This window comes from Trachurus trachurus (assembly GCF_905171665.1).
Source record: "Trachurus trachurus genome assembly, chromosome: 13".
In the NCBI taxonomy this organism is placed as follows: Eukaryota; Metazoa; Chordata; class Actinopteri; order Carangiformes; family Carangidae; genus Trachurus; species Trachurus trachurus.
Genome location: NC_139892.1, coordinates 11,528,172 through 11,549,020, shown reverse-complemented (window position 1 = coordinate 11,549,020; position 20,849 = coordinate 11,528,172). Strand labels below are relative to the sequence as shown.

The following is a 20,849-nucleotide window of genomic DNA, read 5'->3' as shown; positions in this document are numbered from 1 at the left end:
TCACAACAAAATTAAGTTGTTGTGTGGTTTGTCTGATAAGAGAAATAACAACATAAATTTACTGTGTTCCACAACATCAGTGGGAAATCTTTACCCGTAGTATATGCATATGTACGTATATTCATAATGTTTTCTGTATTTTTTAGTATGTTACTGTCATGATGTAGTGTCATGCACTTGGTTTTATCTCATACTGTTGATAATATGTTCTGTATTTTTAGATTAGCCGCCTATGGACTGGTGTTGAAAATTAGCACTTGTGCTATACACACTCAAGCAAAGCATCTGGTCTGTCCACTGGAACAGTCTTAATGTATTTGTGATGTCCATATCAAATAAATAAACATAACATAACATAACATTTTAGCATTTAAAAAGTCATGCAATGTTTTACCATTGATGGTGTGGTTCTGCGCGGGTGCAGATTGTTGTGATGTCAGACAATTTTTTTCTCTGACTTTCTCAGGTGGGAACTCCGACATGAGGTGGCGTTGGATTGCACTTTTTCAAGTGTTCGGAAAAACCCAAGTTCAAAGTTTAGAAGACAGAGGTTGTAAACTGATCAATAGAGATGAAATACAACATTATGGCTTGTAATAATAACTCATAAATGGTGACGGTGGCTCTAGTGGTTATAATAATACAGCGATCAATGTAAGTCTTATCACATCTAAGTTAAATTTATCAAATGCCAATAATGATGCAACAAGCAGCTTAAAGTGGAAAATATATTGAAAATACAGATCTGCTAATCAACACCTTTAATATTTCTTGAGGCACAGGATGTCAGGACTCCACAGAATTAAATGTTCTTCAGATGTGAAGTAGGTACATGAACGAAGGACAAAGCCTTCAGAATCTGTTTGTGTTTTTAGCGGCAGTGAATACACCTCAGGTTGAGAGCAACTACATCAGTCAAGCACCTCTGCTTCTCAGTGGGATGAGGAGGTAGTTGACTGGAAATTCTGCTTAATGGCATTCGAGAGAACCTAACACGTGTTCCTTTTCGCTTTCCTTTTAAAAGAACAAAGGGGTAAGTCGCGGCACCGACTCCGCTTGCTCCCCTCTGCCAGTTCTGTAACTCATCAAAAGACAAAAAAGCTAAAAGCCTGGAAAAAAAAATCTCATTACAAAGACTATTTCCCTCATCTGTGTGGTTCAGTGAGGAAGCAGATTGCATTTCAGCACTTCATTAATAAATGAGTATGTGAACAATGGCAGAGTGATGGCTCCATTGTCTTGAAGCCAAAGACTAAGGCATTCAGGATGCCAGAAGCAAGACCGTCATTATGCCGCCTGCACTTTTCAGCTCCAAACTCTGCAGAAATAAGTTTGCATGAATTAACATTATCACTGATTAACACTGTGTTTGAGATTGAATTTGCAGGTTTTCACCCCTGCTAGCTGTTAAATCCTTTATCTTGGACAAACGTTTGTTCTGTCTGTCTGTTTACCATCGGCCAGAAATGTCTGTAATTAGACTGAAATCTTCCACAAAGACAGAGCTGTCATCTGCCGGAAAATGATGCATCTGCTGTGGACAGTGCCGAGTCTGAAGGGAGGATAAAGGACTGTCACTCTAACCCCTGAATGCACCGACGCTGGATGGAATCTGACAGGTGGAAATTATTTGAAGATAAAAAAAAAACAAAAAAAAAGTAAAAAAACAAAAAAAAACAAAAAGAGCATAGGAAAAGGTAGAAAGTGAATACAGAATACAAGCCCAATGACTAATGACTTATTACTTCAATCTGTTACTTTTTAATCATGGTTTTAAGCAACAGCTTTGAAGTAGGGTGGACTTTTTCAGGGAATTGAGACAGCAGCACCGGTTGAGAAAAGGAGGGGGAAAACCTGTTGCCTTATTATTGTTGCTCCCCCATTGCAAATTCTCATTCAGCTCATGCAATGACTTTTAAAAGGCATAGAGGGTCTCCCATCAGGAAGTCCCTTCTTAAACTTCACATCTTTATCTTTTCAGTCGTGATGGGGCTGGGATAAAAGTGACGTAGTTTCCATACAGTTTGACAGTGGATGAGTTCATTTTAGACTCCACACTTATTGGATCACTGTGGGGCTTTCTGCATAATGTGTGACATTTTAGCTTGTGAAAGCTAGGAAACTGAAGGATGCCGTGGTTTAATCAGGCTGGAGCGGCAGTCGGCAGAGCACATATACCTGCACCCAAGGCCAAACAATCCGACACTATCTGGATCCACACCAAACTGAACAGTCAGATCTGAAGACCATGAATATATCTGATATTTTATATCAACATTCACATGAAATTGATTCACATGTTGAAAAAATCTTGTTATGTCGAGGAAAATTCTTAGAGCTGCTGCTTTAATCAGATCGGCATTAAAAATGTTATGGATTCTGCCTGTTCAGTTTATTTTTAAGTTTCCATCTCCATAATTCATTTTATTGTCATATCAAGACAGATACAGTACTGTTGGATTTACCTCGTCAACATGTGCATGTTTTCTTCAAAGCAATCTGAAGTGAGTACATTTACTCGTCATTTTCAAAAGGAAGATACTAACTGTATCCTTAACCTTTATCCTTTTCTTCTCGAGATGCAATTTATCTCACTTCCACACATTTAAACCAGCTCTGAGTCACGGCGAGCATTTCACCTTTCAAACAAAACCCTCTCAATCTCTCCTGTTAATAAACACATCGCAGCGCTCATGCTGCTCCACCTACACACTGTACGAAGCTAGCTGATTCCGTGCTAATGAGATACTTTTCATAATTAGCTCGAGATCTGTTTCCCAATCAGACAGACAGTGAGAGGCTAATTAATCACAGCGCATTAGCCAGCCTGTATGTTTCCTCCTGTCTATTTCCTTTGTTTTACGGCAGCCGGTGACTATGCAATATCGCCTGCTGTTTTCAGAGTAATGGGAAGCTGTTGGGATTCGAAAGAAGAAAGCCAAGGTCAGATATAATTGATTTTTGTTAAACGTCTTGAAACGTGTTTGTAAATTTGGTAAAAAGAAAAAATGAATTCAGAAATATTGTACATTCAGGAGTGTGATGAATCGCTGTCAGTCAGAAACACAAGAGAAGGCAGAGTGCATGTGACACATCAGAGCCAACATAAAGGGGTTTACATGATTTATGCAGTGTGGACGTATGTGTGTGTATGTGTGTGTGTGTGAGGTTTTATGAGCCTGTCTTCCCAGCAGTGCTGCTGACTGAGCAGCATGTGCATACTTGGGTCACTGGCGGGACATTAGCTTGGTGTTCAAACAAAAATCTGCAGGTGGGGGGTGGGGGGTCTCTGGGGACCAGTGAATGTGACGGATTTACACACGAGTAGCGTGTCACGCCAAGAGAAGGCAGTGTGGGTGTCAGCGCGCATGTTTGCAGGCAAAAACCAGGAGTGAGTGACATCCATCTATACCTATCTATGTCAAATAGCAGCACTCTGAACTGGTTTTACCCAATAACCCTCCTGACCTGCTCAGTACAGTGGGTGTAGTGTCCATATTAAAGGAGACATATTATGCCCCCTTTCCACAAATTAAAATAGTTTCCACGTGTCTTAAAGACATATCTGAGACATGCTCCGGTCAAAATACCCCAAGGTTCAAAACATCACAGCTCTTTTCATCTGCTAAAAACAGCCCTGTTCAGAACGGCTGGTTTCAGTGCCTGTCCCTTTAAATGCAAATGAACCACTGCTTGCCCCGCCCCTTCTACTGGTACCAAGTAGGGGTGGGGTTATGCAAATTTGAGTCCTAGTTACATCACTGTAAGACAACTGAGGGAACAGCTCTTAAAACAACGTGGATTTCAACCTAGAGAGTCTGCACATTACGGCTTTTTTTTGGCAATTTTCACATTTTGGGGGCCGGAAGGCAAGACAAACACCCACATATATGTGAAAGAGCCCTCAAAAAGTGATATTTCCATAATATGCCCCATTAAACAAGCACCATGCCAGCCTCACACATTATCCACTGTTCAGAGTACACAGAGTACAAAATGAATATTTCAAGATGTTCTTTACATTTGTTACCATTTAACTCCAAATGTCAACCAAAGTGATTTATAACAATCTACATCAAGGGAATTGCTTTGAATTGACAGATCTCTAACCACTTAGCAAACTCTTTTGTCACATTATAAGAGCAATCAACTTTTTTTCATTTTTTTTCAAGGCAAAACACTTACAGTTGTTCCAGGTGTTCTCACTCAATCAGGGTGAAAAGCCTGTAATCATTGAGAGGGAAATTTGCTTAAATAAGTGGATAATAGTGCAGTGATGCCAACAGTCATTCCAGCAAGGCATTATTTATGTTGAGTATTGGTGAAGACAAAAGGTGACAGAAACAGACGTGTAAAGAAGAAATAAATACTGTAAAGACAACCTGGGAGATGGATCTGAATGCTGCACATGGCTGATGACTGACGGCTTTTCAGCTTCAGTTTCCACCATCGTAAAGATGCAGGAGGAAGACATTGAGATCACATCTTGTCCAGCAGAAATAAACATGTTTAAAGCCTGGTGCAAAAAGGTCTGCACTGTGGTTGTGTTTTTTTCTTTCTTCTTCTTTTTTTTTTCTTTTTTTTTTAGAAATTCACCTATTTATAGTTTATCAAGACTTAAACTTATCCATAATTAGTGGAGGTGTCGCAGGAAGTGACAGGTGGAGCATTCGCTCGCCAAAGTCTCAGCTCCACATGCATCCCACCTCCAGGATTTTGGTGGAGTCACATACTGCCAAGATGGCAACAGCACAGCAGCCCACTCTTGGATGATTGTACTATGGTTGATTGTCTATTTACAGTAACCATGACCACACTGTGTCTGGATAAATGCACATTATGGATATTGTATGACCATTGAACTACATGCATGTCTAAGTAATTTAATTTAATAAATTTAAACTGCCAAGACCTTGACATTTAATTTGGAGTTTTGCATAGTCGTCCTGTATCCATGCTGTCAGGAGTCAGGATTATTCCTGTACAGAGCTGAAACATCACTCTGGTATTTTTCCACCAGTCTGGCACTTTCTCAACAACATGACTCCATGTATAGTTGTCACTGGAGCAGAAAAAACTGGAGCTGATGACTGACAGTTCATGCAGGCTCTTGTCAACTAATAAGACTATATGTTGTGACAGACTAGAGGCATATGCCTAAGACAAGTTTTGCTCATGCACGTGTGACTCATGAATAAAAACAGTCCTGGTTGTAGTAGAAACTCTGTTTTCTCGATGTCATCGGTAGCATATGGCTTTTAGCATTTTCTTTGTTTCTCGGGGCGAAACACCTGCATTTTGTCAGACAACACTTGATGCACTCATGCATAAAACAATGAGTCTATCCATACTCGTGCTTTTCACTCTTTCTGACATGCTGTCTCTGTGATTTTGAAGCTCAGGAGCTGCAGCAGTGCCGCAGCGATGGCTGGTGTCAGTCTTAAGTCTTAGCTTTCAGGCACAGCACCGCCACATTTCCTGTTGTATCAGACTAGCGAGTGCAGTCGAATGGTTGCTCCTTTCTCAGCAGTCGAGACGATTACTGGACAGGTTTGGAGTTATGTAAAAGACCAGGAAGTAGTCTGGGTTTATTGGTATTTTTCCACTGGATTACACTGCATCTTGAGGTCCTTTCAGGTTAGCGCAGAGTCCTTTGAGATAGATCTTCAAATCAAATGATATCAAAATGTTTGCCAGGATTATATGTCTATAAAAATCACAGCATCAAAATGTGTGCAGTGTTGATATGCTGCAAGCAAAGCAGGTGGTAATTTTATGAGCTAATGAATGAATATAATGGCATTTTCTTGCCATCACCCATCGCACAGCGTGGCCACCATCAGTCAGACCTCAATTGTCAGTGCTTTAGATGTTCTGTAATTAAAACCTGGCTGGCCCTAATAAATGAGGCTTAACCGCTACCTGAGCGCTGCCCTGCCACTCCGCCCCGGCAGTTCGCCGGACGAGCGTATGCGCTTCACCTCTGCTAATTACTGGATAAACTGTCTCTGCCCTGAACTGTATCTGCCTGGGCTGGAAATCACTTGTTTAGGGAGGTGGAGAAATGAGGGTGACAGGTGCTGGAGCACAGAGACAGAGGTACGTGGAAACGAAAGAGGGGATGAGAGGAAATGAAAGAGGAGGAGGGAGGCGGAAAATGCAAGACAGGCTGGTGATGTTGATGTTTTTGTTTGTTAATGAGTCTCTCCCAGCAGCAGCACTCAGGAAATACCCATGTGTTGAGCCTGGCCTGCTGTGTATGTGTGTGTGTGTGTATGTGTGTTTCTCATTGTGTGGCTGTCAGTCTGTGGAGAGCCAGAGGACATATGCTGGTCAGCCAGCTACTCTCCCCACTGTCTCATCATTCTCCCTCTCTCTCCCTGTAGAGTGGCCATTACAGTGAGCCCCCTCAGGCCATGCCACAGCATATGCACACATATAGAGCAAACAATGAAAAAATGTTTTTAGTGAACATACACACATGCACTCACTCCCTCACTCCCTCCCTCCCTCCCTCCCTCCCTCCATCCATCCATCCTTGCTGCCCAGCTGAAGGGGCTCTGTGAGTGGGCTCCAGCCCCCATGCTGCAGCCCCATGCATGGGCCTTGGCCACATTAACAGCCTGGCAGGAGATAGGCTGGCTGGGGCTCAGTGACAGCCTCCAGCTAACGTCCTCCCACAAGAGCTGGCACCCTTTAGACGAGCTGGAGCTGGAATGGTCATAAAGTGGGAGGAATCTAATCCGGTTTGACTTTTTCTCCTTTTTTTTTTTTTTCCTTCAGTGTCCTCAGCCACCATGGGCTTTATTTGGGGCCATTTTTTTTTTACACTCTAAATAAATATGAGTCCTGTACAGTATGTGGATGTGTGCTGTGCTTACTGGGTATTATTGGATTAAATGGTTGAAGCACAGTGGAGAAGCACTGAGAGAGAGAGAGAAAAAAGCTGTGATGTAGCAGTTCTACTACATGAAGCCAATTTAAGCCCCTTCGCCGTGATATCACATCACATCACGAGACAGCTTTATATGGTTTATGTCCTTATTGGAAGTGTATCCTGCAGCTGTGTGGATTAACACCTGAGTCATCGTCAACCGTCGCCACGCGGTCTGAGTTTGCTGGGTGTTAGGTGTGTGTCGTACCTGCGTAGGGGATGGGGGCGTCCTTGTCCAGGGCCACCAGCGGAGGATCCAGCAGAACGATGTCGGTGTTTTCGGTGATGACTCCATGGTACGATGTCTCAATCCACGGCTTGTGTTTATTCACTGCGGAGACAGACAGGAAGCAAAAGTGTGAGACGTGAGTGTCTGTGTTGAATACGCCGAGATATAACATCTTCAATTTCATTTCCCCCCCCACGAAAAGCCGTCCACAGGTAAGTGATTTAGACACGCACAGCGAACACATGCACATTTCATTCTGTTCTTGGCAAACAAACCTCCTACAAGACATTCTTATTCAGTTAATCTCCTCACCACCACCTCTCCTCTTTCTTTTCTTCTCTCCTTGCTCAACTGTTCCCTGCAGGTTTCAAAGCACCAGTGCCATGCTTGATCAATGACCACCAATGTGCTGCCAGTAGAAAACTGTATCCAAGGCCAAGTCTAAACAAAGTTCATGTGCTGAGGGCCTGATTAAGGGGCCATAATTGAGTAACGCCCCTCCCCCCCTCCGGGCTGAGTTTGGCACCATGCCGACCCACTCGCCACTTCTTTCTCCATCTTCTATTCAAAAGAAGAAGTAACAGAAGAAAAAAGGGGAAGGTAGAAAGCAACTACAACCCTCAAGACCTCTTCTTTGTGCTTTTTAGCTGGGCCAAAAAAAATTACAATTACATTCTTGGCAGCAAGTTCAAATTCAAATTGATGGATTGAAAACGACACAAAGCAAAGCTGTTATTTACGGTCCCTTGTGAAACATCGCTTAAGAAAAAAAGAAACATAATACATGCTTTAAATGAAGTGCATAAGCAATAATTACTCTCCATTCAGCGAAAAAGAAATCCAAAGACTGTGGACTTGTTCTAAGTAGGCCCACTAATCAGGCTACCATTGTTACCGACCACCTCAATTATTCCCTGAATGCCAGTAAAAGCCACTTGGCAGAGCTCAACAGTGCACTTTCCAGAGGAGCCCGACAAGTGCCACAAGACAAACTCTTTTCAAATTTGAGCACACAAAGAACACTTGTGTTGCTGCTGTTGTGAAACAAATGCAGCTGCATTTTTATTACTTCCATTATGTCGATATACAATGTTTTCACAGCTCTAATCTGATTAGCGAATCCCAATGTAGGAGCCACATCTGTTGTCACTTTTTAAGAAATTGATGGAAGTAAAAAAATAAATAAAAAAGAAACACAAGACAACAAAAGACATCCTCAGTGAATCACATTTATCATTATAAATGTTTTCAACACAGAGCATGGACTCTGGTTAGCAACCAAGAAAAGAAATCTAAATTATTTAGCAAAAAAAAAAAAAGGAATAAATCAATCTAAAATGAAAGTTACATGAAGCTAATTTTGTTTGTTGTCTGAGTTAAATACACAGAACAAAACATTGAAAACAAGACTTTTTGTATGATGAAGTGAAATATCTGAGGGGGTTTTCTAAGCACCGTGTTAGCGAGCACCGAGCAGTTCTCCTTTTGCCAAAATACTCCGTCTACCAGGTGTGGCACACCAAGATGCTGATTACACAGTGTGATTAGCAAAAAAAAAAACTGTGAAAAATCAGTCGTATGAAAAGAAATTACCATCACACTTTTTGTCACCACACTTAAAAATCAACTTATTTCACTTTGCATAACAACAGTGGCACACGGTATAAAGGTGTAAAAAAAAAAAAAAAATCCAAGGAAAGACGTGCGACAAAGGGACAAATGTGATTGTTTTGTTGTGTTTTTTGAGGACGGTGGGTAGCAGCTACAAAGCTATAGAGAGACCTGGGGAAAACATGCAAACACTACAGAGATCCATATTCATGAGTGTCAGCAGAAAGCATGGCTAAGAGCCCTGATACAGTCAGAGGAGATCATTTACAGGGGAAGAGAGATAGGAACACATTAGTCTATTAGGACGTGATAAATATGCATGAGTTTGCTGCAACAGTGAGGGGTAAAATGATAGGCCGACTGGATTTCAACTTTAAATGCCAAACCGTGTCATTTTGAGAATGAATAGCTTGCTGACGCTGCTGTTCAGGAACTTCAAGGGGGAAAACATGGTTGGTGTGTGTGTGTGTGTGTGTGTGTGTGTGTGTGTGTGTGTGTGTGTGTGTGTGTGTGTGTGTGTGTGTGTGTGTGTGTGTGTGTGTGTGTGTGTGTGTGTGTGCGTGCGTGTCGCCCCTGCTGCACGAAGCTGCGCACACAAACCTGTCGAGAAAAAGGATCTTTTGTGGGTATTTTGTGTGGAACGTGTCGTGATACAGCTGCTGAACAATTAGCGCACGTGGCTCCGGAGCCAAACGAGTGAGAAAACTGTGGAAATGAAGGCCAAAAAAAAAAAAAAAAAAAAAGAAAGCAAAGAAGTTTGAAAGCAGATGAAGGGGGAGAAAAGAAAATAAAAAAAAGCTAATCTTCCGTGCTGCTCCTTCTTGGGACAAGTGCACAACCCCAATAAATGTGTAATACAGGGTATAACACTATTTGAGCAGGATGCGTGACAGCTAATGAGGAGTCTGGAGAATTGAAGGCACGCAGCTAAAGAGCACTCTTGACCTTTAAATCCTTGAAGCCTTAACGCTGCTCTCTATGACTACTTAGCAGTGTCAGACTGACCTAAATGCTCCGTTATCGGCATAACCAAAACATTTCTTATTGTCATGAAGCCATCCAGCTGCAGCGCCTCGATAGATACAGCTGCTTTTTCTCACGCTGCACGAGTCGTACGACGTAGTCTGGGGCCGTTAAGTGGCTGTTTTGGTAAGCAACTGGAACCAGGGCAAGAGAGACAAGCCTTTCTGTCAAAATAAAAGTAGCACCAAGCTAATAAAATGTGGTCAAACTTTTTAATTTAAAGAATATATCCCCGAGCCATTAAGTTAACCTTTTTTTTTTGTATTTCATTGTATTACAAGTTATTGTGCATTTTATAAGTTTTATGTTGGTGAACACTTTTACTAGGGTGAATTTGGTGAATTTCGGATCCGCTCTCAAGACTGGAACCAGAATGCAGAAAAAAATCAGAGTAAAAGTGCGTTCACACCGGACCTTTTATTTTTGTCGCTGTCGCTCATATCGCTCCGAAAAAACGCTCCGTCGCTCAGGTGCAGACGCTCGTCAATTTGGCACAGAGCCACAGACTCGCATTTTCGCTTTGATGACGTCATGCCCACTGCCATGTGCCTCTGTTTACACCGGCACAACCGGGATTACGGCAGCCAATCAGCGCTGAGCGACAAGCGACTGCTGGCCGGAGAGTTGGGATTTCTCATCTCGAGCGGCAGGAGCAACTTGAGCGAAAAAACACTCCGACGCTCCGTCGCTGACTCGCTGTTGCTCCGAGCCCCAGCGTTTTTTTGCCTGGGCGATAAAACGCTCCATCGCTCGTTTGCATTGACTTAACATGTAAACTCGTCGCTCGTTCTAAAAACAAAAGGTCCGGTGTGAACGCAGCTTTAACAGAGACCAGACTCTTCTCAGTTGGTCGTATGTAGCCTGGCTACATACGACGAACCGAATCTCGCCACCTCCTCGCCGCAGCTGACCTTTGTGATATCGCAGGTGCAGAAGATCTAGGTGCATCTTCTCATCAGTCAGCGTGACCTAGCTAGCAAGTTAGCACCGTCTCAATGCCTCGCTGGGTTGTGTGTGTGTGTGGGGGGGGGGCAGGATGGGATGGTTTTTCACCAGAAGTGATGATGACATTAAAGGTATCACTACAGTTTCCCGATGGGGTGCCACCTACTGTATATGTCAGCCCCACCCCCCTAAACCCAAGAGGGCTGCTCATCCAAAGAGATACAACACTGCTGCTACTGCTGACGCCGTCTTAATAGAACAAGGCCCGTGAACTGACAGCTTGAGACATAACCCCCCCGCCCCCCCTCAGTCATTATCCCAGAATGGATGGATATGCTCCCCTCTTCTTGCAAATAATGCTGACTATAGGAGGATGAGGCGGGGCAGATATGAGCCAGACCATCAGTCCCAGAGGCTCCTGGGGGAAACATTGAAGTCACGGCTGCAAGGCCGCGACACGCAGCGATAGCTCTACCTCCTTATTCCTCGACGGCCACTTGAATCGGAGCTGAAACCGCTGTTAATCCTCTCATCGATGTGAAGGGAACATGACACCACGCGCAGCTAAAGCTCGTCTGCATCCCTTCACTCTGCAGCCAGAATCAGACGTGCGCGCACACACACAGACACACACAGCATGCTCACTCACTCACTCACAGCTGCTCTCTTTGCTTAAAGAAATGAAAAAATGAAAGTCTTGGAGCCACGTTGTGGTAACGATGCGCAGCGATGAGAGGATTTGTCCTTGTGACACTTTGATTGAACTCTGCAGCGCTCATCTACACCTCAGCCTTCAGGCTTCAGACAGCCGCTAATGGGATGTGTGCTTAAAAACAAAACAAAACAGAAGAAAAAAATATCAGCAAACACACACTCACACACATGAAAAAGAAAAAACAAGCCTGAGCTGCACTCTGAGTGACCCCAATTTTTAAAAGCAAACACCTGCATTGGCTACTAAAAGCACTCAGTAAATGGCGAGCGATAACCCCCGTTTGCGAGCGGAGGGAGGTCGACTCGCCGGCTTCTTAAGGCGGAACACGACCGGCTGAGGCGCGCCGACTTTTAACATGAGGAACCGAGCAGGAATGAAAAAAAAAAAACACAGTTTTCTGCTTTGTGTGTTAACAAGGAGAAGAAAACTGTTGTGTTTTTCTTACTCAGACCTGAGCTCTGATTCAAACACCGTGACCTTTCGCCACCGTGTCACACAGAGAGCGGGTGAATTTAGTTATCTGGCTTTGGCAGAATTTCTTTTTAGTTCAGCATGTAACCCCATTTTAACCTTTAACTTCATTTTTTTCGTTCTCTCTTTTAATAAGAAGCAACTTTTACAGCCTACAGCTGCAGTATATTCTCTGCTCTGGCAACTGAATTAATAAAAATGTATTACTCGTGAGTTTCAATAATACCCATAGCCTTGTAATTTTTGTCTTTGCACAAATGAGTGGAGTTAAAGGCCACTGAATCATTTTTGTTCTTCAAATCAATTTAATTACAGGGTTTGAGGGATTCCACTTATCAAACCTGTACAGGCCAATATAAGCAGGTTGTGTGACAGCTGAGAGGTGAGCGCTGGAGCTGGGCTGCCCTTTACTGCAGGACTATCTCCCTCTGCCGCTTCACTGTCAATTAAAGCCAGAGTCCTGGGTTTGACTTGAGGCTCTGAGGCGCTGTAATGGCTGATTAATCTCTGACCAGGCAAAAGGTGTGCCACTGTAACTGACGCTGATGGGTGCGTCGTTTTTTTGTGTTTCTTTTTTTTAAAGGAACCGACCCCAGAGGCGACAAGGGGAAGGAAGAGAAACAGTTGTAATTAAAAAGAAATTTGTAGGGAATTAAACTCTGATTGATAAGGTCAACAACGAGAGGGGCCGTGATGAATACATCAGCATAATGAAAAGTAAACGCAGCGCAGACAGTTAGCCATTACTGCAACCAACAGGCAATTACAGCTACACGGCGGGCTGGGAGCCAAGAGAGGCTCCGAGACGTCCATCAGCGGGTCACAGCGAATCATCGAGAAACATCCCGGGCGCCGTGAACGTCGAGCTGCACGTCTCCACTCTCCTTTCGTTTTTTCACCTCCCACTCAACCACTTCATTGTGGCAGTGATGCGTGTCTTCTTCGACCCTCTGAGATTTCAGTCTGCAAGCTAATAAAACTGACATTAACAGTGTGCATGAAATTTTTATTTTGACTGCTAATTTATGAAATATATTAGCTGAGCTTTATGGGTATTGGAGGTGCACTCCAGTGATTTAGTGCTGCACGTTTTTAAGGAGCCAGTGGAGTCAGAGGAGATGGATTAAACCCAGAAAGGATGATGGTTGAAGATAGCTGCGGTCATGGTGGGATGGTTTTTCGTCCGACCTGCCCCGTTTTGCATCTTTAAAACCCATCAAGGTTTTTGTAAACTGAGTTGTGTTCCTTCTCACAGGAAATCTAGTGATCTTATCATTATTGTAGTTCAGATAACAATTTTGTCTGGTAATTTATTCCATTTAAGAGAAATCGTGTTTCCAATAAAAAATAATTAAAGCCTTTAGACTCTATGAAAGTATGACCCAACAGAAAGGACTGTGAAGGCCGAACTGTCTGGTCTACAAAGGGTTTCCCGTTTAGCCTCCACTGCTGTTTCTTTCATTCTTTCTGTCTTTTTTTTTAATAGTAGGTCTATTCTCTTATTGAGATGTGATTCATCATGATGATGATTGTTTGTACCGAGTGGGGAAGAAAGCACACAGTTCTCCGAGGGAGCTTTTGAAAGCCACAGACAGCCTTGTCCCTGCACTGTGACGCAAACAGTCTTCTAATCCGACCTTACAAAGATGCAGCCCTGGACTGGGACATTAGTCTCTGTCCCCCATTTGGAAGACTTGAAGACATGCAGAACAATCACAGCGCCACCACTGCACTAATTATGAAAGAATATAAATTAAACAGCAGAAGCTGGTCTGCAACGTGTAAAAACCATGTTTATATGACCCAAACACAGCCCAAACACTACTCAAATAAACAACTAAACATCAAACTTCATGAAGCACCTCTGTGTGGACCAAGTCGCCACATTTCGGGCTCGTATACTACTGTACATTATGCAAAACACATCAGCTACCGCTCATTTGAAAGAGCGATTGGAACGATACATAGCACCCGCGGCTACACAGAAGCACGGCAGAGAGAGAAGCCAAAAACGAGCAAAGTCGAGCAAACACAGTCACTGCTTGGCCAAAACATGGTTGTAAATTTTGTCTTACTTTGCTGTTTTGCCGTGAAAAGTTTGTTTTATGGGTAAATCCACAATATTTCCAGTTTAAACTTTGACCGTTGTTACATCTAAATCGGTCTGGACCAGCTTTAGGAGCCGGGGGAACCCTTGTGAGCGCCGCACAACAGCCTGCACATCACACATGGCAGGATTTGGCTGATTCTGATTGGCTGCCAGTACTGTCAATCACATCAACGTGGGTATAGCCTCATTCTATTGGTTGATTCTACGGTTCGAATGAGCTGTCAATCACTCAAATCAACCAACCCGCTGCAGAGATAGAGCCAGGCGTAACTGCAGCCATCTTCATTTACTCTTCACCAGTAACTGAAATTTACACATCTCAGCAATTTCAAATTTTTTTCCCCTTTACTATGACACCAAAAGTTTTCAATAGACCTTGTGGTTGCATTATGGATATGCAATTTTCGAGAAAAGGCCTAGAAAATAGACTTGGTTTTTAACACATTAACTGCATAGTAGCCTACTATTGTACAGTGCATGTTGTTAATGTTTCCTCCTTGTCTCTCTTACACAGTGGACCTTCACCTTTTTTATGTATAAGTTACTAACTACAGGTAGTCTAAGATACATCTTACCAAGGTTTTTAAAGAAAATGCCAAAGCACATCTTTTATGTGCTAAGAAGCTTTGAATGAACCTTCATGGAGACAAATGCTTCAAATCAGTAGCAGAAAGTCAGGGAGGGAGGATAACAGCTCAGGTCAGACTCAAACCCACGCTGCTGCAGAAGCCTTGACCACCTGAGCAACATACCACCGCCTGTCTACCGCTCACTGATAAATCGTAGCTATGACTGCTTTTATTTGACTTGACATGACATTATTCATTCTTTATTCAGTTTTGTGAATGATACATATGGTTTAAGGTGGTTCAACTTGCATTGTGGGTAAACCTGTGGCGACTCATTGCAAACCATCAGGATCTGATCCAACCCAAGAGCCGTGAAGTCCTGGGTCAAAACATAATGCTCCTAGTAACAGTACTAACCCTGTTTCTGCTGTGCAAAATACCAACAAATATAACCCGTTCTTTTTCCATTTCACATTATATGACGTGAAATTTGTGAGCTTAACACTCTGGAGAACGGCAGGGAAATTGAACAAAATGGAAAAAGAACAGGTACTAATTCCTGAATGAAGTGGAGGCTGAGTGGCAGAAATGTTATTACTATAATAACGAGTCAGAAAATAATGGAGTTTGACAATAACCTGTTTCTCAAAAGCAGGATGAGAAGTGACTCTCGGCTCATTTTACCATCACGTCGGTGTTTGCAATGTTAAATATGACAAAAAAGGAAACCGAAGCGGAGATCAAAACTGTGGCAGCTGCCAAAGCTCCACAAATAAATACGAGAAAGGCTTCATGTGCTTATGGGAAGAATACAAGTGAGTTCATTACTGAGTCAGAGCACACGGCAAAAAGGAAAGCGTGTTCCTGCCAAAACACCTGGGTCACAGCGAGGCCGCCCCTCCTCAGCTCCTCTCAGACACTGACACCCTGACCTCTGCTGTGCTCGATGCTGAGCTCCTTCTGCTGTCCTCTCATCTCAGAGCAGCGTCTGGAGGACACACAATGGAAACTAAACTCTGCACTTTAATGCCATCTCTTTTAAAAAGGAAAAAAGAAAAAACACACAAAAGCCAAACACCAAACCTTGTTTCCTCCTCCTGAGATGTAATTGAAAATCATGACGCGGCCTGAAAATAATTCACCTGTTGCACCCGAGTTAGACCTTTTTTTTTGTTTGGATTTAGTTTCTTGAGATTATGAGCTGCTCGTAGCCTCGGGCAGGGTGAGATAAAGCAGCAGCACACTGAGCGTTTTTTTTTTTTTTTTAGTTTTGTTGAGTGAAGAATGAACCTGACAATTCACCCTGCGTTTGCCCTCGGTGTGCGTAAACGTGTAGGTGTGTAAAACCTACAAGCTTGGATCTCTGCGAATGTGTGTGTACAGCTCTTCTGGCCCCACGGCATTTTTTTTTTTGTGCAACCTGGACCTGATCCAACTGCTTGTGTGTGTGTGTGTGTGTGTGTGTGTGTGTGTGTGTGTGTGTGTGTGTGTGTGTGTGTGTGTGTGTGTGTGTGTGTGTGTGTGTGTGTGTGTGTGTGTGTGTGTGTGTGTGTGTGTGTGTGTGTGTGTAGCACATGGCAGGGTTGTAGTGGGGGAGGTTCAGTGACCAGTTGGAGGGCAGAGCAGCGCTGCAGCAGGACCCCACAGGATCTGAGCCTGACAAATCCAAAGCAGCGAGAGCAGACGTCGGCCTGTGAAACCACCCGGTGAGTGTTAGGACCGCAGTAAACAAAACACACACAACAGGCTCCAACTCAAAAGGTTTGTAGATGAGCAGAAAAATACAGAAAAAGGTGAAGTTTCGTCCATACAGGTTGTTTGTCTCCAGCCTCTAATTCAAGCCATAGATGCGGCCGTAGAAATGGCGTCAGGGTCGTAATAATGGATATTACGCAGCTTCCTCCTTTGCTCCTGTCATAATTACAATGGTTGAAGAGGTTGTCTTATAATAAAAGGTAACAACTGGTCATTATAAGCTGGATGACGGTCATAACGGTGCATTACCACAGATGGGAGAGAATCTCTGAGAGGAGCCGAGCAACCGCCACACACACTGCATCAAAGTCCGGCTTTATTTGCACCTCAGTGAACAATGGCATTTTTGTTTTGACATTTCTCTCCCTTCTGCCCCTCGACGTTGTCCCTGCAGCAAAATGATAGAGCTCACACAAAGGTCAGGCTTTTATCATGAGTTTGTTTTCCATCCACCTTGGCTGGAGTACAAACCCCCCCTCCGGAGGTGAAGGATGCAAAAGCAAAGAGGAGATGGAGAAAGAAAGGAAGGCGAATGGAAGAGGAAGAAGAAAGAAAGAAAAGCTCTTTACAATTTGTTTGACTTTGCCTCATGTGCCTTAAGTGACTGTGCAGCAGTGTTACTGTGCGTGTCTCTCTTCTCTCAGATGGAGACTTATTAAACTACAGAGATAAGGAGGAGGCTGACTGCAGTCACCATGACGCTCCCCCACCACAACCACCATCATCCCCATCCCCAGGCCAGAAAAACAATGTGAGCGATACACATAAAAAATAAATTAATAAAAAAATTAATAAAAAACTGAAAGCATCACATCCAGATTACCAGGAGTGGATGTATAGGAGCTGAAAATGCACTTTTGCTGCCATTACCGTCATGACCCCTCTTTATCAAATGGTTTCGCAGTCACAAATGTTCCCTCTGTGCGTCATTTGAGAGCCATTATCCTGGTCCATTCTTCTATGTGCAATTTGAGATATGGCATTTACAGTTTCCTGCTTCTGTCTCTCTCTCTCTCTCTCTCACACACACACACACACACACACACAGACACACACATATGTGCTGGGAGCATGTCAAGAGAGACACCTACACAGCAAAGTACTGGCAGAGTTTGAAAAGCTGAAACATTAGACAAATGATGGTGCATTTATCTCAAAATCTCAATATTTAGACCTATTTTGCACCGTTTTTTACATATTTTAGTATCAACAACGCACAAAAAGCTGTGAAACGGCAGCATTTCATTGCTTTTAGTAATCTAATTTCATTGCTCATGTGTTCTTGTTAATGGATTTCTCTGTTTTAAGGTGTCGCAACCATTGCAACTTACTTGCTTTTTTCAAGTCAAAGTCATTAACTTTAAGGTGTCAGGACGGCGTCAGTTTCACCCACAGTTGTTAACATTTCTGCTCTAAATGGATTCAGGCTTTGGCTCCGGCTCAAGAAGAAAACATCCTCATCCTTAATCCTGTCTACCTTCAGCTTTGTAGTCAGGACTGATGTTCACATCTAGCTTCCCCCATTCGATAAATCCTGCCTGCACTGACAGCAGATAGAGCACAAATGTTAAAAAAAGAAGAAAAGTTTGATTAGAACTATTTGGAAGTGTTTTCTCTTATTTTTCCAATGCATGATTTGACCTTTATTGCTGTAACTCTATATCACTTTGTGGGTTTTACTATCAGCAATATCTGCACAGTTTGAGTGAGTTCATCACCCACAGGTTTCTGAAGAAGCTCAGACTGAGCCGCTCTGCTGTCGCCATCTTTGCATCTCAGCCTGACTCGGCCTAACTGGTGGTGGGGGGCAATCCAGAGATCTGAAACAAGGCTAATCCAATATTGTTTTTTTTTGATAATCGACTTTGTCTCCTCTGATCCACCTGTGTCCTGTTGTGTGTTTATCTGCCACTGTGATGTCTGAGGGAGCTGTGACATTTAACGAGGGCAGCAGCAAACAGGAAGGGTCCTATACCTCCAACATCTCTGCTCTTTTTGCTCCTCTGTTTCTGATGGTAGTGGAGGCGCACAACACTCAGCGACATCATCTGGTTTATTGGATTGTTTAACTTAATTTTTCTTTGCACAAATTGCATATTACATCAGGTGGATGTGTGTAACGGAGGTCCGCGGGTATAGCCACAGTCACGAGGTACCAGTGAGGACAAGTGACAGCGTGTGGCGGTGGGTTAGCAGTACTGGAGTCAAACTCACTCGCCTATAAAAGACGTGCTAACCCACTTGCCAAGTGGCCATTGACCTCTTGGTGAAACGATTAGCATTATCGCTCGAGACCCGGGTTCGAAACCTGCTCAGGACAGACCAGACAACATTGGTCACATGTGCACAGAGAGAAAACACTGATATAAAACGTCCACAGTTAAACACTCGTGCTGATTCAAACCACTTCTACTCTCTCGTGCTGCTCAGTGAGAGTCTTATGTTTGCAGATGATCTGAAGTGTGCACGCTGCATGTACAGCATGTGTGTGCATGTGTGTGTGTGTGTGTTAGTCAAGGGGATGGGTTCTCGGGTCTTTTTGATCCCTGCAGAAATTTGGTCCTGGCCAGTTTATGTGGCGCCTCAGGCCAGATGTGAAACAGGGGGCTGAAAACACATTGAGCAAATAAAGGTATCGGCGGTGTAATCCTTCCTGAATGGCGGGCTTTTGAAGAGAAGGCCGCCGTCTTATGGAACTTGAGGTGCACTATACACTCTAATCTGGTTAAGAAACATGTGTGTGCGTGTGTGAGGGCTACTTGAACATGTGTGTGTGTAACTGATTGAACACTTGACAGCAGCAGCAGGTTTAAGGGAACAATGTGTCCTTGTGTCTCTATTTATATAGATTTATCCTTCTTTTTTTCCTATTGATCTTTACATTTATTTTACTTTCACTCTCCTCTGCGTACCCTTTCATCACTCAAATACATCCAATCAAAAGCTCACTTTTATCCGCTCTTTCATCTTAGTTGCTTAGTTATGCCGTGGACACAAACCCACCCCTCACACTGACACACACACACACAGTCGCGCGCACAAACATGCATGCGCACGCACTTAGGTTCTCAACAGCACTTAGTCCCCAGCGTTTCTAAGCCCGTGTTCCTGATTCCTCCTGGCAGTCCATCCCATTTTGCCTCTCTCTATCTTTCTCATATCACTCTAAAAATCGAAGGCAAGTGGGCAAGGAGATGTGATGAGAGGAAGAGAGTATCCCTACTGGGACTCTCTCTGGACCTCTGTAAAACACACACACACACACACCACACACACTTCACATACATAGAACTAGTTCATCTCTCCTCATCCTGGAGGGAGGGAGGGAGGGAGGGAGGGAGGGAGGGGGGGAGGAGAAAAGAGAGACAGCCTGCAAACTAAACCTTGTAATTTCTCCTCCTCCCTCCAGTGCCACTTATTTCCCAAAACAGATAATGCAGAGGAGAGCGCAGAGAGGAAAGACAGGAAGTGAGGGTGCGCCAAGAGGTGATGGGAGGAAATAGGTTTTACTGTAACGATGGTGAGGGAGAAGACCTGTGACAGAAACGTATATTAGAGTGAGAGAGTGATGCTGTTGTAGCCTATTGGTCACATGTGCAGTGATAATAGTTATACAACGGAAACCAGAGGTGAAATCCAGTGATCTGATTGGTTGTTAACTTTGATATAATGAGCATATACCACAGATACTATTCTAAAGCCATATCACAGCATAGGCTATCACTCCGTGTCAGGCACGTATGAATGGAAGTTTGTTGTCATGTATCCATGACAATGTACTGTTGCAGTCGGTAGCAAAAGACGAAGACGAATCTAATTGTTACGAAGTTAACAAATAGATTAAATTAGTTGAATTTACACGTTTAAGGATGGGGCTATACAGTGGGGCTATTTTATTAGATAAATGTATTTTTGGTTTAGTAAAAACTACATGAAATTGATTGCGTATTCCATTTTTAAAAGCAATATATCACTTCAGTCCATGATAAACACTCATTATACCACGCTATGGGTTTTTTTGTCCCTCTGCTTCGCATCGGGCCGAAGAGCGCCCCTTAGCCGTGGTAATGAGTGCATACATGGCCTGTTGTGATACAGGCTATTGCTTAAACATACGTCAAGTGATTCTGGTGAATTATCAAAACAGTCTGACATCACAGACCTTTCCCACCATCCTTTGTTCCAGCACAGAGGATGAATGTGTGTTTCTCTCAAACAAACTGAAGGACATTTTTCGCTGTGTTAATCTGTGAGTTATGTAATGAAAAGAAGAAAATAGTTTCTAAAGATGAGGAAGGAGATGGTTGACTAGACTACAATGTGTTGGTGCAGTGAGAATGTATTGATGATTTATCCAGCTTGTACTTTCAGTGTAAAAAAAGAGATGAGCTCTTCTTCAGTGGTCTAATGATGAAAGCTTTACATTTTTAATGCTGCAGAGTCTCTTGTTTCAAAGAAAGTTTGAATAATACTTTGGATAATAATGT

At 43.2% G+C, this 20,849-nt stretch overlaps 1 protein-coding gene across 1 annotated transcript in view; it reads right to left on the bottom strand.

The window, feature by feature from the left end:
• The window catches only part of LOC310996161 (calsyntenin-2-like), a gene marked incomplete at both ends in the record, with an annotated part of 281,521 nt that overhangs the window by 170,595 nt on the left and 90,077 nt on the right, over positions 1-20,849 (bottom strand). Inside the window, one exon of the mRNA XM_083985517.1 lies at positions 7,143-7,265. Within this exon, the coding sequence (XP_083841643.1) occupies positions 7,143-7,265 (123 nt within the window). The remainder of the gene's footprint in view (positions 1-7,142; positions 7,266-20,849) is intronic.